The sequence below is a fragment of the Malania oleifera genome, chromosome 2 (genome assembly GCF_029873635.1).
Source record: "Malania oleifera isolate guangnan ecotype guangnan chromosome 2, ASM2987363v1, whole genome shotgun sequence".
Classification (NCBI taxonomy): domain Eukaryota; kingdom Viridiplantae; phylum Streptophyta; class Magnoliopsida; order Santalales; family Ximeniaceae; genus Malania; species Malania oleifera.
This window is the reverse complement of record NC_080418.1, coordinates 2,849,494-2,868,931: the sequence shown is the minus strand read 5'-3', so window position 1 is coordinate 2,868,931 and position 19,438 is coordinate 2,849,494. Positions and strand designations below refer to the sequence as shown.

Here is a 19,438-nt window from a genome sequence, read left to right as displayed (position 1 = left end):
GCTTTAGAAGACAATATACAGGAAATAGGAGGCAACTGTGATTGAATTCTTCATTACTTCACTTGTTATTATCACGAACAATTAGCGTATCATAGCTGCAGCCTTTTCTCAAATGAATCCTTCAACCCTCCGCTGTGTGTTTCATGAAAACCAAGTAAATACTAGGAAAATCCCAGCAACCAAACACTACGGATGATGCATAGGAAAATCAGAATGGGAAACTTTTCAGCAGGAAAAACTCGAGACAGACAAGCAATCAATTGGCTTTTACCAATAACCAATGTTCATGACTCAGACAAACGTTAAAAAGGACATAAATATTCAAGAAATACAGAAAAGAATTGTCATTGAGTTTATTCATCACGTCATTTTCACCTGTTACAAACAAAAAGAATTCAAAGAATACAACAACCTATTCACCACAAGAAGTAACATTTTTCCTTTTGTCAAGTATAGCACAATTAGCATCATCAATGAGAAAAAAAAAATGAAAAAATCTATACAGAAAAATTTACTTGTGCAATCACCCGTCAGTCACCACCATTGATGCACAAGAACTCCCCTCTCTCTAAGAGAGGAAAACAAGTCCAAGCATTGAGCATATGTCTTCTGATACTTGGGACTCCTCTTACCAGGGCAGCACCTCTGCCATCTATTGTAATGGCACTCAAGAAACATCTCATCTATCAAGCAAATCGCTCCCGTCTCAATCAACCTCGGGATCAAATGGAATTCAGTCCCTTCCACATCCATTTTCACCACCACAAAGTCCTTCTCCGAAACCACACTCTTCAACCACACTGCGAAATCGAACCCTTGAATCTTATCCACATCCCCAATGAAACTCGCCGATGACTGCACCGTCTGAATCCTTCCCATCCCTCTTCTTCCCTTCTCCTCCAATTTCTGACTCGGGTCTCTCCTAATTTCGAAGAACAATGTCTCATTCTTCACCCACGCTGCGTAGGGAAGAAGAGTGACCCCTTTCTTCAATGCATACTCTTCATGAAAAGCCTTGTCTGCCTCAACTGCATAGACCTCAAATGTTTTGTTTTGTTTTGGGTATTGTTTCTTGAACCAACTTCCAATGCTTGATCCGTAGTTTCGAGCTCCAATGTCGATGTAAACATATCTTTGCTTGAAATTTATATCAACCATTGATGGGAGGTACTTAATGTTCTTTATGTTTCTCTTTAATGTGATCCAAGGTTTCAGAGGCTCTTCATCAAACAGTTGTTCTGCATTCCGAATTATGTCCCGTTTGTACCCTGGAACATGGCATTTGCTCACCGGTTTGGCGCGGGGGGAAGAACCAAGAATCGCAATTTCTTTCTTCATAACGATCTCTCGGACCGCCGGCGCCGATGGATCCGGATTGACGATGTCGCGCCGGCGGATCAATCTGCAGCAATTGAACAGATCGAGAAAAGAATTGAAGCTGTAAGCGTCTTTGGCCGCGACGGTGTGCGCGACGAAGAAACCTCCCGGTTTTAGGGTTCTTCCGACCTCGGCTGCGAAATCGACCGGTTGGGCCGACCGGTCCAGGGCGCCGAATGCGGAAAACTCGAAATCGAAGGTGTTTTCGTCGAACGGCTGGCGGAAGGCATGGCCAGAGACGACCAACGGCGGGGACGCTTTCTTGGAGATTCCGATAGAGTCGCGAACGCCGATCTCCTTCAAAGCGACGACGTCTTGGCCCGCCGGGGTACCCACACACAGGGCTTTCGAGTCGGGCGAGAGGTAGCCCTCGGAGATCAGATCTTGGAACACGGACGCATAGTAATCGACGGTCGCGCGATATCTCTTGGAGGTTTGGAGATCGCGGAGTGGGTCGTCGCCACCGGAGACGGCGGAGGAGGGGCGGATAAGGGCGATGCTGCCGGCGAGTTTCAGGGGTTCCGAGAAGAAGCAGAAGTCGCCGGAGTCACACGATCCGCCTCTGACGGTGACGACGTAAGCAAATCGGAGGATGGAGACGAGGACAGCGAAACAGAGCGATCGTATCAGTGTGTTCTTCCAAGGATTGGGTTTACCTGCGTTTGGTTCCATCAATTATTATCGAATGCATGCAGAAATTAAACAATAATAAATGAAAACAAAGAAAAGAATGAGAGAAAGAAATGTCTCAGTTGCAGGGGAGTGACAGATTGGGAGAATTTGAAAATAGAATGGAGCTTGAAGGATAAAATGGGAATGCGAGCTGTTTCTGGTCATGAGAGTCGCCGACACGGAACAATTTGCTGCGGAGGCTGCGCGGCGACGCGGCCAGCAAGGTAATTAAATGCCGAAACTGCCCTCCCGCCGCCCCCCTGCCCTTCCCGTTGTCGCGGAATATAGCCGTTGGAAAATGTTGTCCTGTGGGTCGAAACAGCCCTTAGAGGTTGCAGCGGTTGCCCAGGCCGGCCCAATAATTCTAGCCCGTTCTCTCCCTCAATAGGTGAAAACAATAAGGCCCAAAACTTTTAAGGGCCCAATCTTGCAGCCCATGTACTCATCTTAAATGCAAAGATTTTAAAGTTGGAAGACTCTAGTTAAGAAAATTATTTAAAAACTTTTCACAAATAATGTAAATTTTTTTTTAAATTTATTGATTCTAAAATTTGGTGTAGTATTGATTTAGGTAAATTATAACATAAAATTATACTAATTTAGAAAGGTAAGCCTTGATATTTATGCTTCCAAATATAGCACGAATTTAAAAAGTGTTCCAATAAATCACATAATTTCATATCATTTAAGAAAACTTCCTGTGACTATTTTCTTGTCATGAATAATACATTTAAGTTGACTTGAGTCAAGGTTGTTGTTGGTTGAGAAATTAAATAAGAAACCCTCCAAACACTTTCTCATAGAACGCCCTTTCTATGTTTCACTAGAATTGAATGGAATTTTTGAATGAAGATATTTTTATTATTATTGAAATTGAATTCAATAACACTTTGCATTGTAGGGCAATTTATAAAACAATCAATGCTATTTGATTTCTCAATTCAATTAATAGTACTTCTAAAGTCCATTTCCCCCCTGAGTGAAAAGGAGAATGTAAATATTACTATTGAAGTAGCTCAAGCATTTGGACTCTAAAGACATTCTAGAGTTTGGACTTGTGTTGCTCTAGTTAGTAAGGCTGGTAATTATAACTATTATTGCATAATATTAAAAGTTCATTGGTGATAGAGGCAAGATTAAAAAAAAAAAATGAACTTTCTTCTACTTAGGTAGTGTTCCAGAGCATGGATTTCAAATCTTGGATTTGGATTTGGATGGATTTTAATAAAATTTTATACTACATGATCTCAAATTCAATACAACTTCACATCCAAAGTCTCTTCAAACATAGGGTTAGAATTTTCTCAAATAATTTATTTAGGCTAAACCATAGTTATGAATGACAGCCTTTTTATATCTTCGATTTGTATTTAAGCTTGACAATTTGAACTCATACTTAGCGAATATGAAATCTTACTTCTCCAATTAGTTGTTGAAAGTCATCTTTATGCTGTCAATCATGACTCTTAGTTTTCTCACCTCCTATATCATTCAAATCTTGAAACTTAAAATTTTTTGGTCTTGTTTGGAACTTGGTATGTATGAGGGAAAGGAAATGAAAACATAAAAGAATTCAATTTCTCATGTTTATCAAGTAAATTAAAGAAGAAAATAAAAAATACATCAAATCAATGAACAAAAGTTTAGTTTTAACACCATCCACGTTTAATTTTTCTTAATTTTTAATCATATTAGAACAAATTTTTATTTTTAATAATATTTAATATAAAGAGAAAAATATAATGAAAGAATATTTTCCATCTCATTTTTCTTTCATTTCCTTTTCCAAACGGACCCTTAAAGCCTCTCTCCCCCTCCTCCCTCCCTTCCCATGTGCAAATGGAGTGAGGGGGCCCTCCCCCCCAATAAATTCCAACCCTACATCCAAACACATTCCTATAGTTTTGGTTTGTGTTTGCTGAATTATTGGGTTATAATTTGGTTAAAGTCATTTTTTAAAAAAATTAATAAATTTATTGGGTGAGAACCAATTGAAAAGGTGAACTAAATCAATATATTGATGATTGACTTTAAAAAAAAAAAATCAAACGTTATTAATTCATGATTATTTTTCAAATTATGGAATTGATCAATTGAGTTTGGTATTTGATTTTGACAAAGATATTACCAAATGTTACTTTCTATGTCTTCCTCAATATATGTTTGATTTTACTAAAAGAATATATATTATATAAATCTTCGATCTTCCTTTAAATTTATAATTTGCTCTTCCTTTCCTGCTTCTTTCTTTGCTCCAATTATTTCTCTATGAATGTTCTGTTGAAACATTTTCTAAAATAATTGATTTTATGGGTTTTTCAAAGTTTTCCATTTATGAATTTTCTAAAGCTTTCATGAGGAGTATTTATTGCTATGAGGGTTTGTCCCACATTGGAAATATTAGAAAATGAAAAGTCATTAATAAATGATAAGGTGGAATAATTTCTTAAAGGTAGTTAAGAAATAGTGTTAGTATGTACTCTAGTACATCAAAGCATCATCCGCACACACTCACGCGTGCACGTGGCATGGGTTGTAGGGCACTAGTGGCGTATTTAGTTTGCGCACAAGCACTTAGCACTTAGTTAATGAGATCGTGACCGTTGATTATGATTGGATGACTTAAAATTAATTTTATATTTTTTATAAGATCAAGTGGCACGATCTAAACTGTATAAATAATCTAGCGATCAAAATAATTATTTTTCTAGAATGTCTCGACCAGAACACGACCAGGAGACCTAGGAAGTGCGACCAGGTCTACTAAACACAAAAAAAGAATGAATATATTCCAGACTATATCAACCAAGGTGCGATTAGGTCGAGGCCTAATCGATTTCAGAAATCTGCTTCACGAATAGTAGTTAATGAAATAGATTTGAACATACGTAACCTTTCGAAAAAACATAATTCTATTTATTTAAAGACAAAATTAAATCCAAGAATAATAGAAATATTCAATCATTCTCTCTTTCTCTTTCTCTTAAAAGCTTTCACAACAAATTATATTTTCTTCAATCTCGGGTTCTGTTTTTTTGCAGAAATAAAATTTCATAAATTTGTTCAGATTTTTCTAAAGGTGTTTATGATTAGTTTTTTTATTTGTGTATAACAAAAATTGATATCAAATTATATTCTGAGTTTCATTGTATCATTGAAACGTATTTGCTGACTCAGTACATACCGATCTAGTGGGAGCAAATAACGTTTTAAGGAAAACGACATTGTAACATGCCTTGAAGCATTTCTTGTTCTACAACATTTTATACATTGATTATTCTACATATTCCTCGTATGATTCCATGCTTCAAATTCTCATACTTAATTCAAACCAAAACCAAAATAAATTTTCAACTTTATCACCAACCCAAGTCTCTCAATAACTTTTTTCCTTTTCTCAATGCATTGATCATATCTTCCCAACGCAATTTATTCAATCTCCATTCCTTCCATTCCTTCCAATTTGTATATATTCACTCATTGCAACTAAACCTCTTTATCCCTTTTTCATTGTCCACTTAATTCAATCGCCATTCTTTTCAATTTGTATACATTCACTCGTCACAAATAAATATGTTTACCCCTCTTTCATTGTCAACTTAATTCAATTTGCACCCACTCACTCGTTTTCACAAATAAACATGTTTATCCCTCTTATCGGCAAAAGTTAATGTGCTACAACAACAATAACAAGTTTTAAGTTTCACTATGTGAGGTCTGCTACATGAATCTTTTTCCGTCAATTCATGTGATCGAGAATGCATTCCTCTATGAAATTAAGGGTTATTAAGTCTTTTCTTACTACTTCAATCAAAGTTATTTTAGGTTTACCCCTACCCCTTTTCATATAATAAATAATGACTAATTCACTCATTCTCACAAGTGTTCTACTAGATCTACGTTTTAAATGCCCAAACTATCTAAACCATCCCTCTCTTTTCTTATTTTTAACTAGTGTTATGTCTAAATTATTGTGTATATGTTCATTTCTTACTTTATCTTTTAATGTTAAACCACTCATTCACCTTAAATATTCGCATTTCAGTAACTTTTATTTTTCATACATATTGTTTCTTACTTGACGAACATTCTGAACCATAAAGCATAGCGGACCTTATAGTCATTTTTGCAAAACTTTCTTTTTAATTTTAATGTTGCATTTGGGAGCATGAATTTTAGACTTTGGATTTGGATGGATTTAGACAAATATCAATATAATTTTATATTATACCTTATTTAAATTCAATACAAATCCAAATTGAAAACCTTTTCAAAAATAGGATTTAGTACTCTACAATCACACAACACACCTGACATACTCTTCAATTTTACCTAACTTTTTAAAATTTTATGTATTATATCTTCTTAAATTTCCCCTTCAACTTGCACACCTGATCCAAAATACCTAAATCTATTAGTGTTATTAGTCTTTTGATTATCAGGTTTAATCTTTTTTCTGTTATCATTCCTTATATTACTAAAATTACATTGCATATATTTTATCATATTCCTACTCATCCTAAATTTTTTAGACTCTGATGTGACTCTCTAAAATTCTAACTTAAATTTCACACAATTCATATATTCTCGATTCATTTTATCTTAAAACCAATATATACATACATACATATATATATATATATATATATATATTAAAAAAAGAAAAGAAAAGGAGGGTGTCGTTTGGGTTGGAGTTGAAAAAATAAATGTGGGGACACGTATTAGGTGGGTGAGTGGGTGGGTGGGTGTGTGGGTGAGCGTCAAGGAGAGGGGCGCCGGTCCGGTCCGGCCCAATCCAATCCAATAGCCCACTCCTTCTGTATAAATGCGTCGTGCCCATCACGCCAACTCTTTCTTGCTGACGTCTATAATTGGTAATGAGAAGTCGACAAGATCATCTCCAATTTACCGAACTGCCCTCAGTGCGCACCGGTGCGGAAGGCGGCTGCTGCGGTCCCGCAGCGAGGAGGAAACGGTAATTAGGGGAAAAAGGACAGGACTGGGCCCCGCCAGATCGAACTAGAAGTCCGGAGGCGATTAGGGGGAGCGGGGCCCACGCTTGTGGGAACCCCGTAGGTTCTCTGTATATTTCCGCATCTGCGTGTGTGCGCGTGTGTGTGATCAGAGTAGGGGAAAGGGTTGACCTTTGACCCAACGTGGGAACCAAGCAGGCCTCTCCCTCTCCCTCGGGAGCTCCACTTCTCTGACTTTTTCAAACTCGCATTTAATAATTAAATAATTAATTTAATAATAATAATAATGTGTGTTTTTATCGTACTCTGTTATCTTTTTACGTAACTATTGACGGATAGGTAATGTAAGATATGATTATTCAAAAACATCTAAAAATCGATTCGATCGGAATTTGATCCAAATTGAATCAAAATTTCAGTCCTTTTTTGTTATTTTTTTTTTTTATTATTTGCTTGATTTCGATTTTCATGTTCATGAATCAATGATTACTCGAACCAAATTGATATATAAATTTTTATATAATTTTATATATTATATAATTTATCATAAAATTATAAAAGAATATGCGTATATATTTTTTAGGTGATTAATTTGTTCAAATAAAATATAAATGCACACACTAAATCAAAACTCTAGGAAAATATCTCTTTCTTCTTTAAAAATTTATAATTATTTGAAAATCAATTCGAATAAGACAACCAAATTGAACCGTCAATTAACCAAACCATTGATTAATTGGAGCGTTTGGATCAATTTTGGTCTATAAAAGCATTGAACCGAAACCATTCTAGAGGTTTGGTTTGGGTAAATGAACCATGAACACCCTACTCCTATTTCGACTAATAACAATAACTAATTCATTCATTTGGACTACTAATGGACTTTGTTTGCATTTTAAAATTTTAGATTATTTAAAATTATTTCCTTTTTTCATCTTCTAATAGAGTTAGGGGCGAGCATAATTTGGTTAAAACTGAATTAACTGGATTAACCAAGTAATTTCAGTCAATTCGGTTCGATTTTCATTTTCTTTGAATTTTGATTTTCGATTTTCGATTTAGTTTTTTGGTTCGGTTAAGTGAATTAACTGAATAGTATAAATTAATAATAAATAATTATATATATTATATATTAAAATATTTTATATATTATATGTATACTAAATTTTTTTTTTTTTATACATATTATATATGTTGGCCTGGTTGAGTGTCTAGAGGGGGGGTGAATAGACGTTTCTTACGGATATGTAAATTTTTCTACAAACACCAAATTCTTGCCAAGAATAAGTGCATAATATCACAATATAAAAGTGTAGCAAATGGAAATGAATGAGTAAATAAAAGAGAGAGGAGAGAAGAGAAGCTTAACATGGGGATATTAACGTGGTTCGGCACCCCACCTACGTCCACGCCCTGAGACCAACTCAAGGATTCCCAAAATCCACTATACAATCCTCCTTCGAGCAGAGAAGCCAATATACACAACTGCTCACAAAGAGCTTTAACAAGGTACTCACTTAGAGATACCCTACAATGACTCACAAAGGGCCTTTCTATACAAGTAGTTGATAAGAGGTGAATACAATATTAAATGCTCCCTTTGAGCTGAGTATCACCACAAGATCCTCACACTATGTCCTCTTTTCAATGGACAAAAACAAGAACAAGGGCAGCAGGAAGAGGGCAAGTGAGTATAAGGGAAACCCTAGAGTGAAAGCACAATAAATGATCTTGATAAGTAAATGAGCTTTCTTAGTTTGAAGTAAATGGAAAAACCCTTATTTAAACACCAAATGGGCGAGCTAGGTACTGGAGAGCCATTGGACATTTATTGATGCAAGACAAGAGCAAAACTAGTTGCTCTACTGCATTTAATGAACCCTGCAGCCCGACATTTGTAGACGAGGTCTATACTTGTCGACGAGCTCTTCAGTATATTCGTCAACAAAGCCCTGTGTTCGTCAACGAGTTGTTGGTTCTGCATTCAAACAAGTCTCAGTTTCTTTTCGTCGACGAGAACCCTGTGTTCATCGACGAATGTTGCACATACCTCGTTGTCGAGTTCCTTGTATTCGTCGACAAGGAGTGCTCTGAACTTTTAGGCACTCTTGGTATATTCTCGTCGACGAGAACCCTGTGTTCGTCGATGAGGGCATATGTTATACTTGTAACGACCCGAATTTTAAAATGGAATTTAAATGATAAAAGAAAGGGGAATGGAAACAAAAATAAAGAAGGAAGCTGCCAAGCTTCGTCGACGAACACAGGGTTTTGTTGACGAAGGCTTAAAGGATTTCGTCGATGAACACAGGGCTTTGTCGACAAAGAAATGCCGAGAGGGGTTTTTGAGCCGAGTGAATTTCGTTGATGAGGAGTGGATTTCGTCGACGAAATTTGTGAAGGACTCGTCGACAAAGTCTGCTGTATATATATGAAAAATCCGATTTTTATTCATTTTCACGTTCCTCTCTCTCTCTCCTCTTTCTCCTCTTCGGCCCTCTCACTCTCTCTCTTCGAGTTTGGCCCCGCCAGTTGCCGGATTGAAGATTTGAGGCTACCATGACGCTCCTGGCGAAGTTCTCCACAAGATTGCCGGAGCGGATCGTTGGGAAAACGAAGTTGGAAATCATCCCAAAGTTGAGGTAAGACTTTTCAAACCAAATTAGACTTTGTGGTAGTTTATAGAAATTGATGTATGCATGAAAATACTGATGTTTAATACTGGGAATTTTCAGTTTCAGGATATTTTCAGGAAATCCTACAGGGGGGTTAGGCTAGGAAATTTTAGGGGCTTTCTCAGTAGCCAGACAAGGGAATAAACTAAAGCAGTAATTTTCCACATGATTTATTATTGATTATGAGTAAATTCTTTCTCAGTAGCCAGGTAAGGGAATAAACTAAAGTAGTAATTTTCCACACGATTTATTATTGATTATGAGTAAATTTATTTTCAGAAAAACAAATGTTATACTTGTATATTATAGATGAAATGTACGTTTGGGAAATACTGCTATTATGATGAAACATATATGTATGTATGAGATGCCCGAAAATCATGATTTTAGTATGACTATTAACAGAGCATGTGTGGCATGAATATTATTTTACGTAAATGAGATATGATATGAATGCTTTTACGAGTAAAACACATTTTTAGGTATTTTGAAAAGATGGGTTATGTTATATTGAGTTGACGAATATATGATAAATGAGTTATTTTCAAAATATAAATACCTGAAATGTATATGGCCCAAGGTCATATTTATGTTATTGGCACGAGGCCGTATTAATATGATTTTGGCACGAGGCCATGTATTTATGCTACCGGCATGAGGCCATATTTATGTTATTGGCGCGAGGCTATATTTACTATGATTTTGGCACGAGGCCATATGTATGATTTCGGCGCGAGGCCATATCTATGTTTTGGCACGAGGCCGTGATGATGTTATGTATGTTCATGTATTGTATGTTATTACAACTAGGATGTTAGTTTTGTTCAGTTCAGGACTCGGTACCATAGCTATATTGTAGATCAGATATCTACGTCAGATTAGTGCTACCGTCCCACGAGGGGATGAGAGATGGATAGTCGATGTGGCTTTCAGTAGAGTGTGGACATCCACCTGACAGTCCGGACCATGGTGCGGCAGGCCCATCGTACTTACAGACATAGTTGTTTGGCAGTGGTCGGCCAGCCATTGTCGGGTCCCGCCTTCCTGCTGCACAACTCGTCATGGGGGGTAACACATGATATTAGCTAGCTATTCATCCTGAGTTGATTTTCAGTATTACGAGTTATAACAGATGTTTATGTATGTTATGATTTATCAACGAATATGAAAGTACGTGATTATCTAATATGATATTGTGATTATTTCTAGAATTATGAAATGTACTGTATATGTATAAGCACTTTAAATATTCATGTTGCCACACAACTATATTTAGTTTATTTTCCCTTACTGAGAAGTGTCTCACCCTCTACATTAAATGATTTTTCAGGAAACCCAGAGAAACCAGCGGGTCAAGGCCGTCATTGAGTAAGAGGAGCTTCCCTACTAGAAGGGTAAGCTTTGTACTAGGATTAGTAGATTTTTGTTGTATGATCCTAGGGTCATTTTGGTATTTTGATGGTTGTATATGAGTACAGTATTTGGAGATGTAGTAAACTCTGGTGTTATGCTTCTGATGTTAAGTTTTATGGATGGATGATTTAAATTTTATGTTACTGCTACTTAGGTTTCCGCTGTGATTGACAGGTGTCCCCGTTACCCACGGGTTCGGGTTGATCATTTTATTTATTATGTTATATTTTTATTGATGGTTGTTACATTTGGTATCAGAGCCTAAATATTCATATTTCGATAATTTTTACTTTTCAGATGTGATGTTTCTTAATTTTTCAATATTCTAATGAAAGGAAACATGATCATCTTATAACCATCTTATCGAACTTCTCTTTAAATTTTACGAATATTCTTGTAGCGCCCCGAACCTGGTGGGGTCTGGAGTGTTGTCCTCTATGCATACATCTCTGATACCATAATTATGATGACCTGAACCCGATGTGGGTACCAGGTACACTTGTGCATGACTCAATTTAAAACATGTAGCAGAAATACATCAAACCTCAAAAACTATACCAGAGTTCTAAACCATCACCATAACATCAGTATTTCCCAACGACTATATGACATTCCAAAATATACAAAAGTATATATATAGATTAGTGTCACACAATCACTTGCTTTAAACAAAAACTATCTAATCCCACCCCGGAGCCCCCTAAGCTCGGTTACCTGGATTTCTTGAAATGTTAAAAATTATTGAGGTGAGACACTTCTCAATAAGGCGAAATACATTATTATCAGTGTGTGGCTACGTGAGTTTTAGTGTAGTAAAAACACATCCATTAATTAAATTAATTTTAATTGAGAAATCATGTAAAATTGTACTCACACCTATATATTTGAAAATGCTTACTTTCTTCTAAAAAACATGCTCTATCTTAATAAAATTCTCTGTGTACGTAAATTCACATATATGCATGAAAGAACCTCCCTAAATGGATAATCATAAAACATCATGTATTAACCCCACATGATCGGGTTGTGTAGTGCAAAGACTAGACTTAGTCATGGCTGGCCTACCGCCAGGCTAAGTCAGCATACTATATCTGTAAGTACGATTTGCCTACCCTGCTAGTACGGACTCTAGGGGGTACTTTACTTTTCTCTGGCCAAATTGACTATATACCACCTACACTTTCACAATAGTGTGGTTGCACTGGTATATCTCTATAGCTATGGTACCGAGCTTATCTATGGCCCATCAGAGTTAAATCATATAATGTAATTTATGATATAATACAGTAACAAGATTTCATTTTCACGATTTGATTCTAAAATTGTCATACTATAACTGATGTAGGATGGGAATGGTCAACCTATGTCCTACGATTCAATCCTCACACAAGCACATACACTTAAACACTTTAATTTAAAATTTTAATTATCCGAACATAAACACAATAAATCATGTTTTATTTCACATGTTCAAGGATTTTCAAAAGGTGTATGACTTGTTCAGCAATTAAGTCCCAAATGGTTCTTTCACAAAGGAATCAAGTTATGTGCTAAAAAGTTGCTATTTCAAAGATTCAAGAATATAAGTTCTATATTAGCAAACTAATGTTCATACAATTGATTTTAACTAGCAAGTACCAATATTGCAATCTATGAATCAAATGGGTTATTCAAAGATGTGATTTTAATCTACTAACAAGGGTTCACAAAATATAACAAAAGATTCAAAAAACAAGTACATAAGTTACCAAGAGATTGGTTTGGATGACTTGATGTTGTTCCACACGTAGCTAGATCACACTGTAGTTCCTTCGTACAAGCTTTGAATCACAAGATGAACGCAACAATGAAGTGTAGATGATGATCTTTGTGTGGGTGTATAAAGATGCTGAACGTGTGGTGTTGATGGGGGTCGTCAGAGTATTAGATGGAGGAGGGGTTGATGGAATCGTTGGATAGTTTAGTGGTCTCTCACCACTTGATCTCTGGAGAGAACGTCGTAGCCTCACACTACTCACTCACAAGGAGAGAAACAAGCTTTACAAGCTCAAGCAAAGAGAGGCTTCTTCAATCTTCAACTTCAACTTCATATCTCTTGTTCTTACAATCAGAAGGCTATTTATAGGCATAGCCTAGGAGACAAAGTACTAAACACTCAACAACTCTCAACAATTTTCAACAACAACTCTCAACAACTTTCAACAACTATTAACCTAACACAATTAATACTTACTAAAAAAAACAAGGAACTCCAACTTATAAGCACACAAGTCAAGCTTAGTTGTCTTGCATTATTACAATTCAAATTTGAAATTTAAACATATTCCAAAAGGAAGGCCAAAACTGTGTGAAACCCATTGGAGCCATATAGGGGCCACATGGGTTTTGAGTTGGACTTTGCGTCAATACTTCACTTGGGTCTTCAAGCACCTAATAATCTTGAAATAACATATCCACGAAAAATATAAATTAACACAATAGCAAAGTCTTCACATAAAAAAAAAGTCTTCCATCAAAGAAGTAGAAGATCTTCAATTAATCCCATGTGTTAGTACAAAATAGATATAAACCATAGTGGACATCTGGAGGTCGTCCACATGTCACCATGTCAGCAAAGGAGTGGACATCGGGAGGTCGTCCATGTGTCAATCACATTAGTAAAAGGGATACATAAGGCATGTTGATCCCCATCAATAACTTTGTATAAAATTGTCATACTATAACTCTATATAGATCTGTCATATCATAGCTTTGAATAAAGCCTTATTTGTGTCTATATAATACCATAAAAAAACAACAGATTTAGTTATGTAATAATAGTCAATCTCATGCCACACGATTTGAGTGATAATTTATAATATAATAAGCTGTCCGAGAAAAATATACTTTACTAAAAACAGGGGTATGATCATCTCCAAAATTATTATTAAACTCATAATATAGCTTTAATAGGAAAAAAAGAGATGATCACCCTTACTCAGTTTAATTTTTCCCAAATACACATATATTTATATAATAAACCCAAAATCATCATTTTCATATGCCTAATTATTCAGAAAATCATGAATATCATTCCTGTAATCACAATTTCATTTTAATCAGTTAGTTCCAAAAATAGCTGACATAATATATTCCCCTTACCTTAACCCTGGAGTGGTGCCTAGGATCCCCAAACAACAACTCCACTCTGGTTAAACTGCAGAGGATTGAAGTTGGGATCCTGAAATGGTGTTTATCTACTAATTTGGATGAAGATCTGATAAAAATTAAGGAGAGAGGGGAGAGAGAGAGAGGGAGGGAGGGAGAGAGGGAGAGAGAGAGAGAGAGAGAGAGAGTTTTTCTTTAAAAAAATGACTTAAAGCCTATTTATAGGCTGCTACTCCAAGCCAAAATCATCGACGATTTTCCTAAAACCGTTGACAATTTGGTCTTCAACCGAACTGTTTAACCACATATTTACCCTTAACGACCCTCAGTAAATCAAAATCATTTTCTCTTTTTATTGCTAATTTTATTATTACTGTTTTCCAGGTCTCTACATCCTCCCCTCCTTATAAAAGTTTTGTCCTCAAAATTTTCTAATCAGCTCTTATCTCATCATTTGGAAATCACTGACATGTTTACCCAACTCTAAAAAGAGTCAGCAGCCACCCACATAGCGGCCTATCCCAAATTTATTAATTACCCTCACTTATGGCGGATGATTACCGTGTTTACATATACGAGCTCTGGGAGATTACAAATAGCTAAATCAAAATTCTCCCAAAACCATTTAAGACTTAAACCAAAACAGAAATATGATAACTATACAAACTAACTATATAGCCCATAATAATCAAATATTCACTCGAACCATTACATTTATCTGATTAATATTGAGTTCTACTAAATAAGTATGGGTATCTCTAGCATATTTCGTCATCTGATTCCCACGAAACTTCCTCCACTGCATGATTATGCAGGGTACTTTTACCAAGGGGATTTTTTGGTGTGTAGTTCCTACTCCTCCCAGTCCAGAATTTGAATTGACACTTCTTCATATGATAGGGTATCTCCAAGTTCTAGAGAATCATAACTTATTACATGCTACGGATCTGGGACATACTTTTTCAACATGGATACATGAAACACGTCACGGATCCTGGACAAGGTCGGGGTAGTGCTAACTTGTAGGCAACTGGATCAATTCTTTCCAATTTCTCAAATGGCCCAATATACCAAGGGCCTAGTTTACCTTTCTTCCAAAATCTCATAACTCCCTTTATTGGTGCAATTCTCAAAAATACATTATCTCCTACACCAAATTTCAGCTTCCATCGGCGGGTATCTACATAACTTTTCTGTCGACTCTGAATTATTTTAATTCTTTCTTGGATAAGTCTGATTTTCTCATAAATCTGTTGTACAATCTCTAGCCCCAAAATTTTCCTTTCACCAACTTTGTCCCAATATAGTGGAGTTCGGCACCTACGACCATATAACGCTTCATATGGTGCCATCTAGATACTGGCTTGGTAGTTGTTGTTATAAGCAAATTCAACCAATGGCATATACCGAATCCAACTACCTCCAAAGTCTAGCACACAGGCCCGCAACATATCCTCCAGTATTTGAATTGTTCTCTCAGATTATCCATCAGTTTAGCGGTGAAACGATGTACTAAAGGTCACCTGAGATCCTAAGGCTCTTTGCAAACTCTTCCAGAACTGAAATGTAAACCATGGGTTTCGATCTAATATGATGGACACTGGCACGCCATCTAGTCTTACTATGTAGTGACTCAAAGAATAATATTATTTAAATAATAAAGAGGAAGGAAAATGGAAATAGGAACAGAAGGAGGCAATAGGCATTCGTCGACGACAATGCATTTTGGAGATAATGATAATAATAATAATTTCAAGGAATTTCCAGAACTCGTCGACTAATATAGGGCTTCATCAACGAGTGCATAAGGAAATTCGTTGACAAAGCTACGTCTTGTCGACGAGAAAATACCGAGAGAGGTTTTGGGGTAGCCTGAATTTCGTCGACGAGCGAGCAGGGTTCGTCGACGAAATTACTGAAAGATTCGTCGATGAGATGATGTTTCTCGTTGACGAAGGCCATAGTATAAATAGTAAAAACTCAGATTTTCATCCATTTTTAACGCCGCTCTCTCTCTCTCTCTCTAAGTCCCTCTCTCACTTCTCTCTTCGTTTTCGGGCCTGTTTCTCGTCGGATCGAAGATCTGAGGCTACCACGACGCTCCTAGCGAAGTTCTTTGCAAATCTACCGGAGTTGATCGTTGGAAAAGTTGGGTTGGATTTCGTCCCAATCTCAGGGTAAGGCATTTTATTGAATATTTGCCTTTCCCTCAATTATAAGAAATGTTGTAGGTAAGAAAATACTGATATTTTGTTCTGGGGATTGTGTTTTCAGGATGTTGAGCTAGGAACGCTGCGGGTATAAAGCCATAATTTTATAGGGCTTTTCAAAGTTAAAGTAAGGGAAATATGCTATACTAGGAGTTTTCATAATGCTATCAGAGATTTCATAGATAGATATTCATATCAGTTTATTATACAGTATTTACGGAATATGAGTTTAAATGCTTGTGTGGCCTGAGTAGATTTTCATGTGATGAAGGAATTTATATAGTTTTTATAATGTATCATACTATACTGAATACGCAAATATAGACAACATATACAGTTTATATAGCTTTTCCTAGTATATGGAGTTAAACAGAATATACATATATATATATATATATATATATATATATATTCACAGAGATTGTACAGAGAAATTTACATGCATATACAGTTTTTATATGAATAGTTTCATGAAATAGATATATATATACATATACATGTATACAGTTTTATTCAGATCAGTATATATACCACAGCTTTATACAGAACAGTATATACAGAGTTATAGTATGCCATGTTTCCTATTACCATAACATACAGAGTACACAGACAGAGTATATAGACAGAGATACAGATAGATATACAGAGGTAGCACCAAGATGCTATAGATACAGTATATAGAGATTACAATATTTACAGTACAGAAAGATAGCGTTATGGTAATTTTGGAAACATGATGAAAATAGTAAAAGAGTATATATATGTATATATGTATATAGTATCAGATCCCTGTGGAAAGATTACAGACAGATACAGTACAGATATAGATTATAGAGCACGGTACCGTTGCTATATACAGATAGAGTGCAACCACATATCTCAGATAGTGTGTGGGTACCGTCAGCCGTGCTCGGAGAGGTTGTAGCTCCCTAGTTCACTGGGTGGAGGGGGCCGGTTTTGACGAGGTAGTAGCCAGTTCCGAGCCTAGGAGTGGATGCAGTTTGGCTGGACTGAGGTAGAGTGGAGTATATTGACTTATCTGAAGGGCCGACCAGATGAAATCCCGCCTACGGGCCGCACAACCCTATCATGAGGGGTCAAATCATGAAGTACAAAGTCCCAGGGATAAAGCACAGTTATATATATGTATACAGTTTTGCAGTATATGATGAGTATAGTATGATATTATCAGTATGAAAAGTAAAAAATATAGACGATATAGTATACTTTAAATTCAGAAAGAAAGATATGCTTTACAGTTTATTTGTTGTATTACAATTTAGTTATTATTTAAAAGTATCCTTAACTTAGTTGCCACACACTAGTAATAGCATATTTCCACTTACTGAGTGTCGACTCACCCCATTACTTTAACATTTTTCAAGTGAGCCAGCTAAGCGAGCAGATCAGGCTCGTGGATAGAGAGTAGTTGATTACCCTGGTTATAGGGTGAGTTTTTGACAAAATTGTGTATATTTTTGAGTAGATGATGTTGGAGGGATTTGTTTTGTATGGCTATGGTTGATATATTCTGGATTCTGGTATTGTATAGCGTATATGTGAATGGTTGTATGATTTGTGTTTCCGCTGCTTAGGTATGAATGTTGATATATATATATATATATATATATATATATATATATAATCAGATATAAAAAAAAATTTGGTTCGAATTTTGAGGATGTTACATTTTGGTATCATAGACTAGGTTGCTAGGTTCTGTAGATTTGAGGTTTTATTCTGTGATCTGGATATAGGATTTCGTGATTGTTTCTATGTTTTTCCTGGGGTGACGATTTTAGGAAAACCATAGTAAACCGTCGATGAGTCATGTGTTTGGGTTGTATGAGTGGATTTTGGGCCTAGAGTGAGTAGGAATAGTTAATAGAGGATTTGGAGTTTTAGTTGAATAAGTTGGGTCTGTAGGAAGAAAGAATTTTGAGACGGTGTTCTATGTGTTTGCAGGATGGACCCAGGAGGCAATAGCGCTCACGCCAGTGGGGATGATGGTGTTGGTCCTTCTGGCGCAGCAGGCGGGGATTCAGATGCTGTGCTACGTAGTATGGCTCAGCAAGTTATGGATGAAATGGCACGGAGTTCTAGAGAGCAGGGAGGCTCATCCTCAGCTCAGGGATGTACCATAGAGAAATTTATGAAGATGAATCCGCCAGCTTTTTCTGGAGCAATTGATCCTGCAGTTGCTGAGAACTGGGTGCAGGAGGTAGAGAAGATTCTGACAGTGCTCCACTGCACTGATGAGCAGAGGGTCTTATATGCTACATATAGGCTGGCGGGGGAGGCCGAGAGATGGTGGGTAGCCACCAGGTTGTTGGAGGAGTAGAGGGCTATACCAATGCAGATGTCCTGGGCCCGATTCAGGGACATGTTCTTTGATAGATATTATCCTCCTTCAGTTAGAGATGCTTGAGTACAGGAGTTCTTGAGTCTGTACCAGGGGTTTTTGACCGTCCCATAGTATGCGGCGAGATTTATTGAGCTCTCTCGTTTCTGCCCATATGTTGTTCCCGATGAAGCAAAGAAGGCTAGAATGTTTGAGAGAAATTTGAAACGTTATATTTACAGACTGGTGGCAGTACTGAGAATCCAGGATTTTACAGAATTGGTTGACAGGGCCACTATAGCAGAGGAGAGTCTATCTAGAGAGACAGAGACCCAGAGTCAGAGGAAGAGGACTGCACCCTCGAGTTTTCAGGCGAGTCCTAGCCGAGGCCCTTGGAGAGGAGGTGGATCTGGCGGAGGCCAGAGAAAAATGGTAGACCACAGGGGATTTCAGGGCAGACAGCTTCCTGCTATTTGTCCTAGATGCAGATGGAGACATCCTGGTGAGTGCCGATTGGGGGAAAATGTTTGTTATCGATGCAGGAGGCCCAATCATATGGTTCGATCATGTCAGATGCCATCGAATTATGCACAGGCTCCTTGACCATTTCGAGGTGGATATCAGGCGCCC

At 36.8% G+C, this 19,438-nt stretch overlaps 1 protein-coding gene across 1 annotated transcript; it reads right to left on the bottom strand.

Annotated features, from left to right (window-relative positions):
- Window positions 1–329: 329 nt before the first annotated feature.
- LOC131149631 (uncharacterized) lies at window positions 330–2,343 on the bottom strand. Its single transcript, XM_058100253.1, has one exon. The coding sequence runs from the start codon at window positions 2,047–2,049 to the stop codon at window positions 535–537; it is 1,515 nt and encodes a 504-aa protein (XP_057956236.1). The 5' UTR covers window positions 2,050–2,343; the 3' UTR covers window positions 330–534.
- Window positions 2,344–19,438: the final 17,095 nt, after the last annotated feature.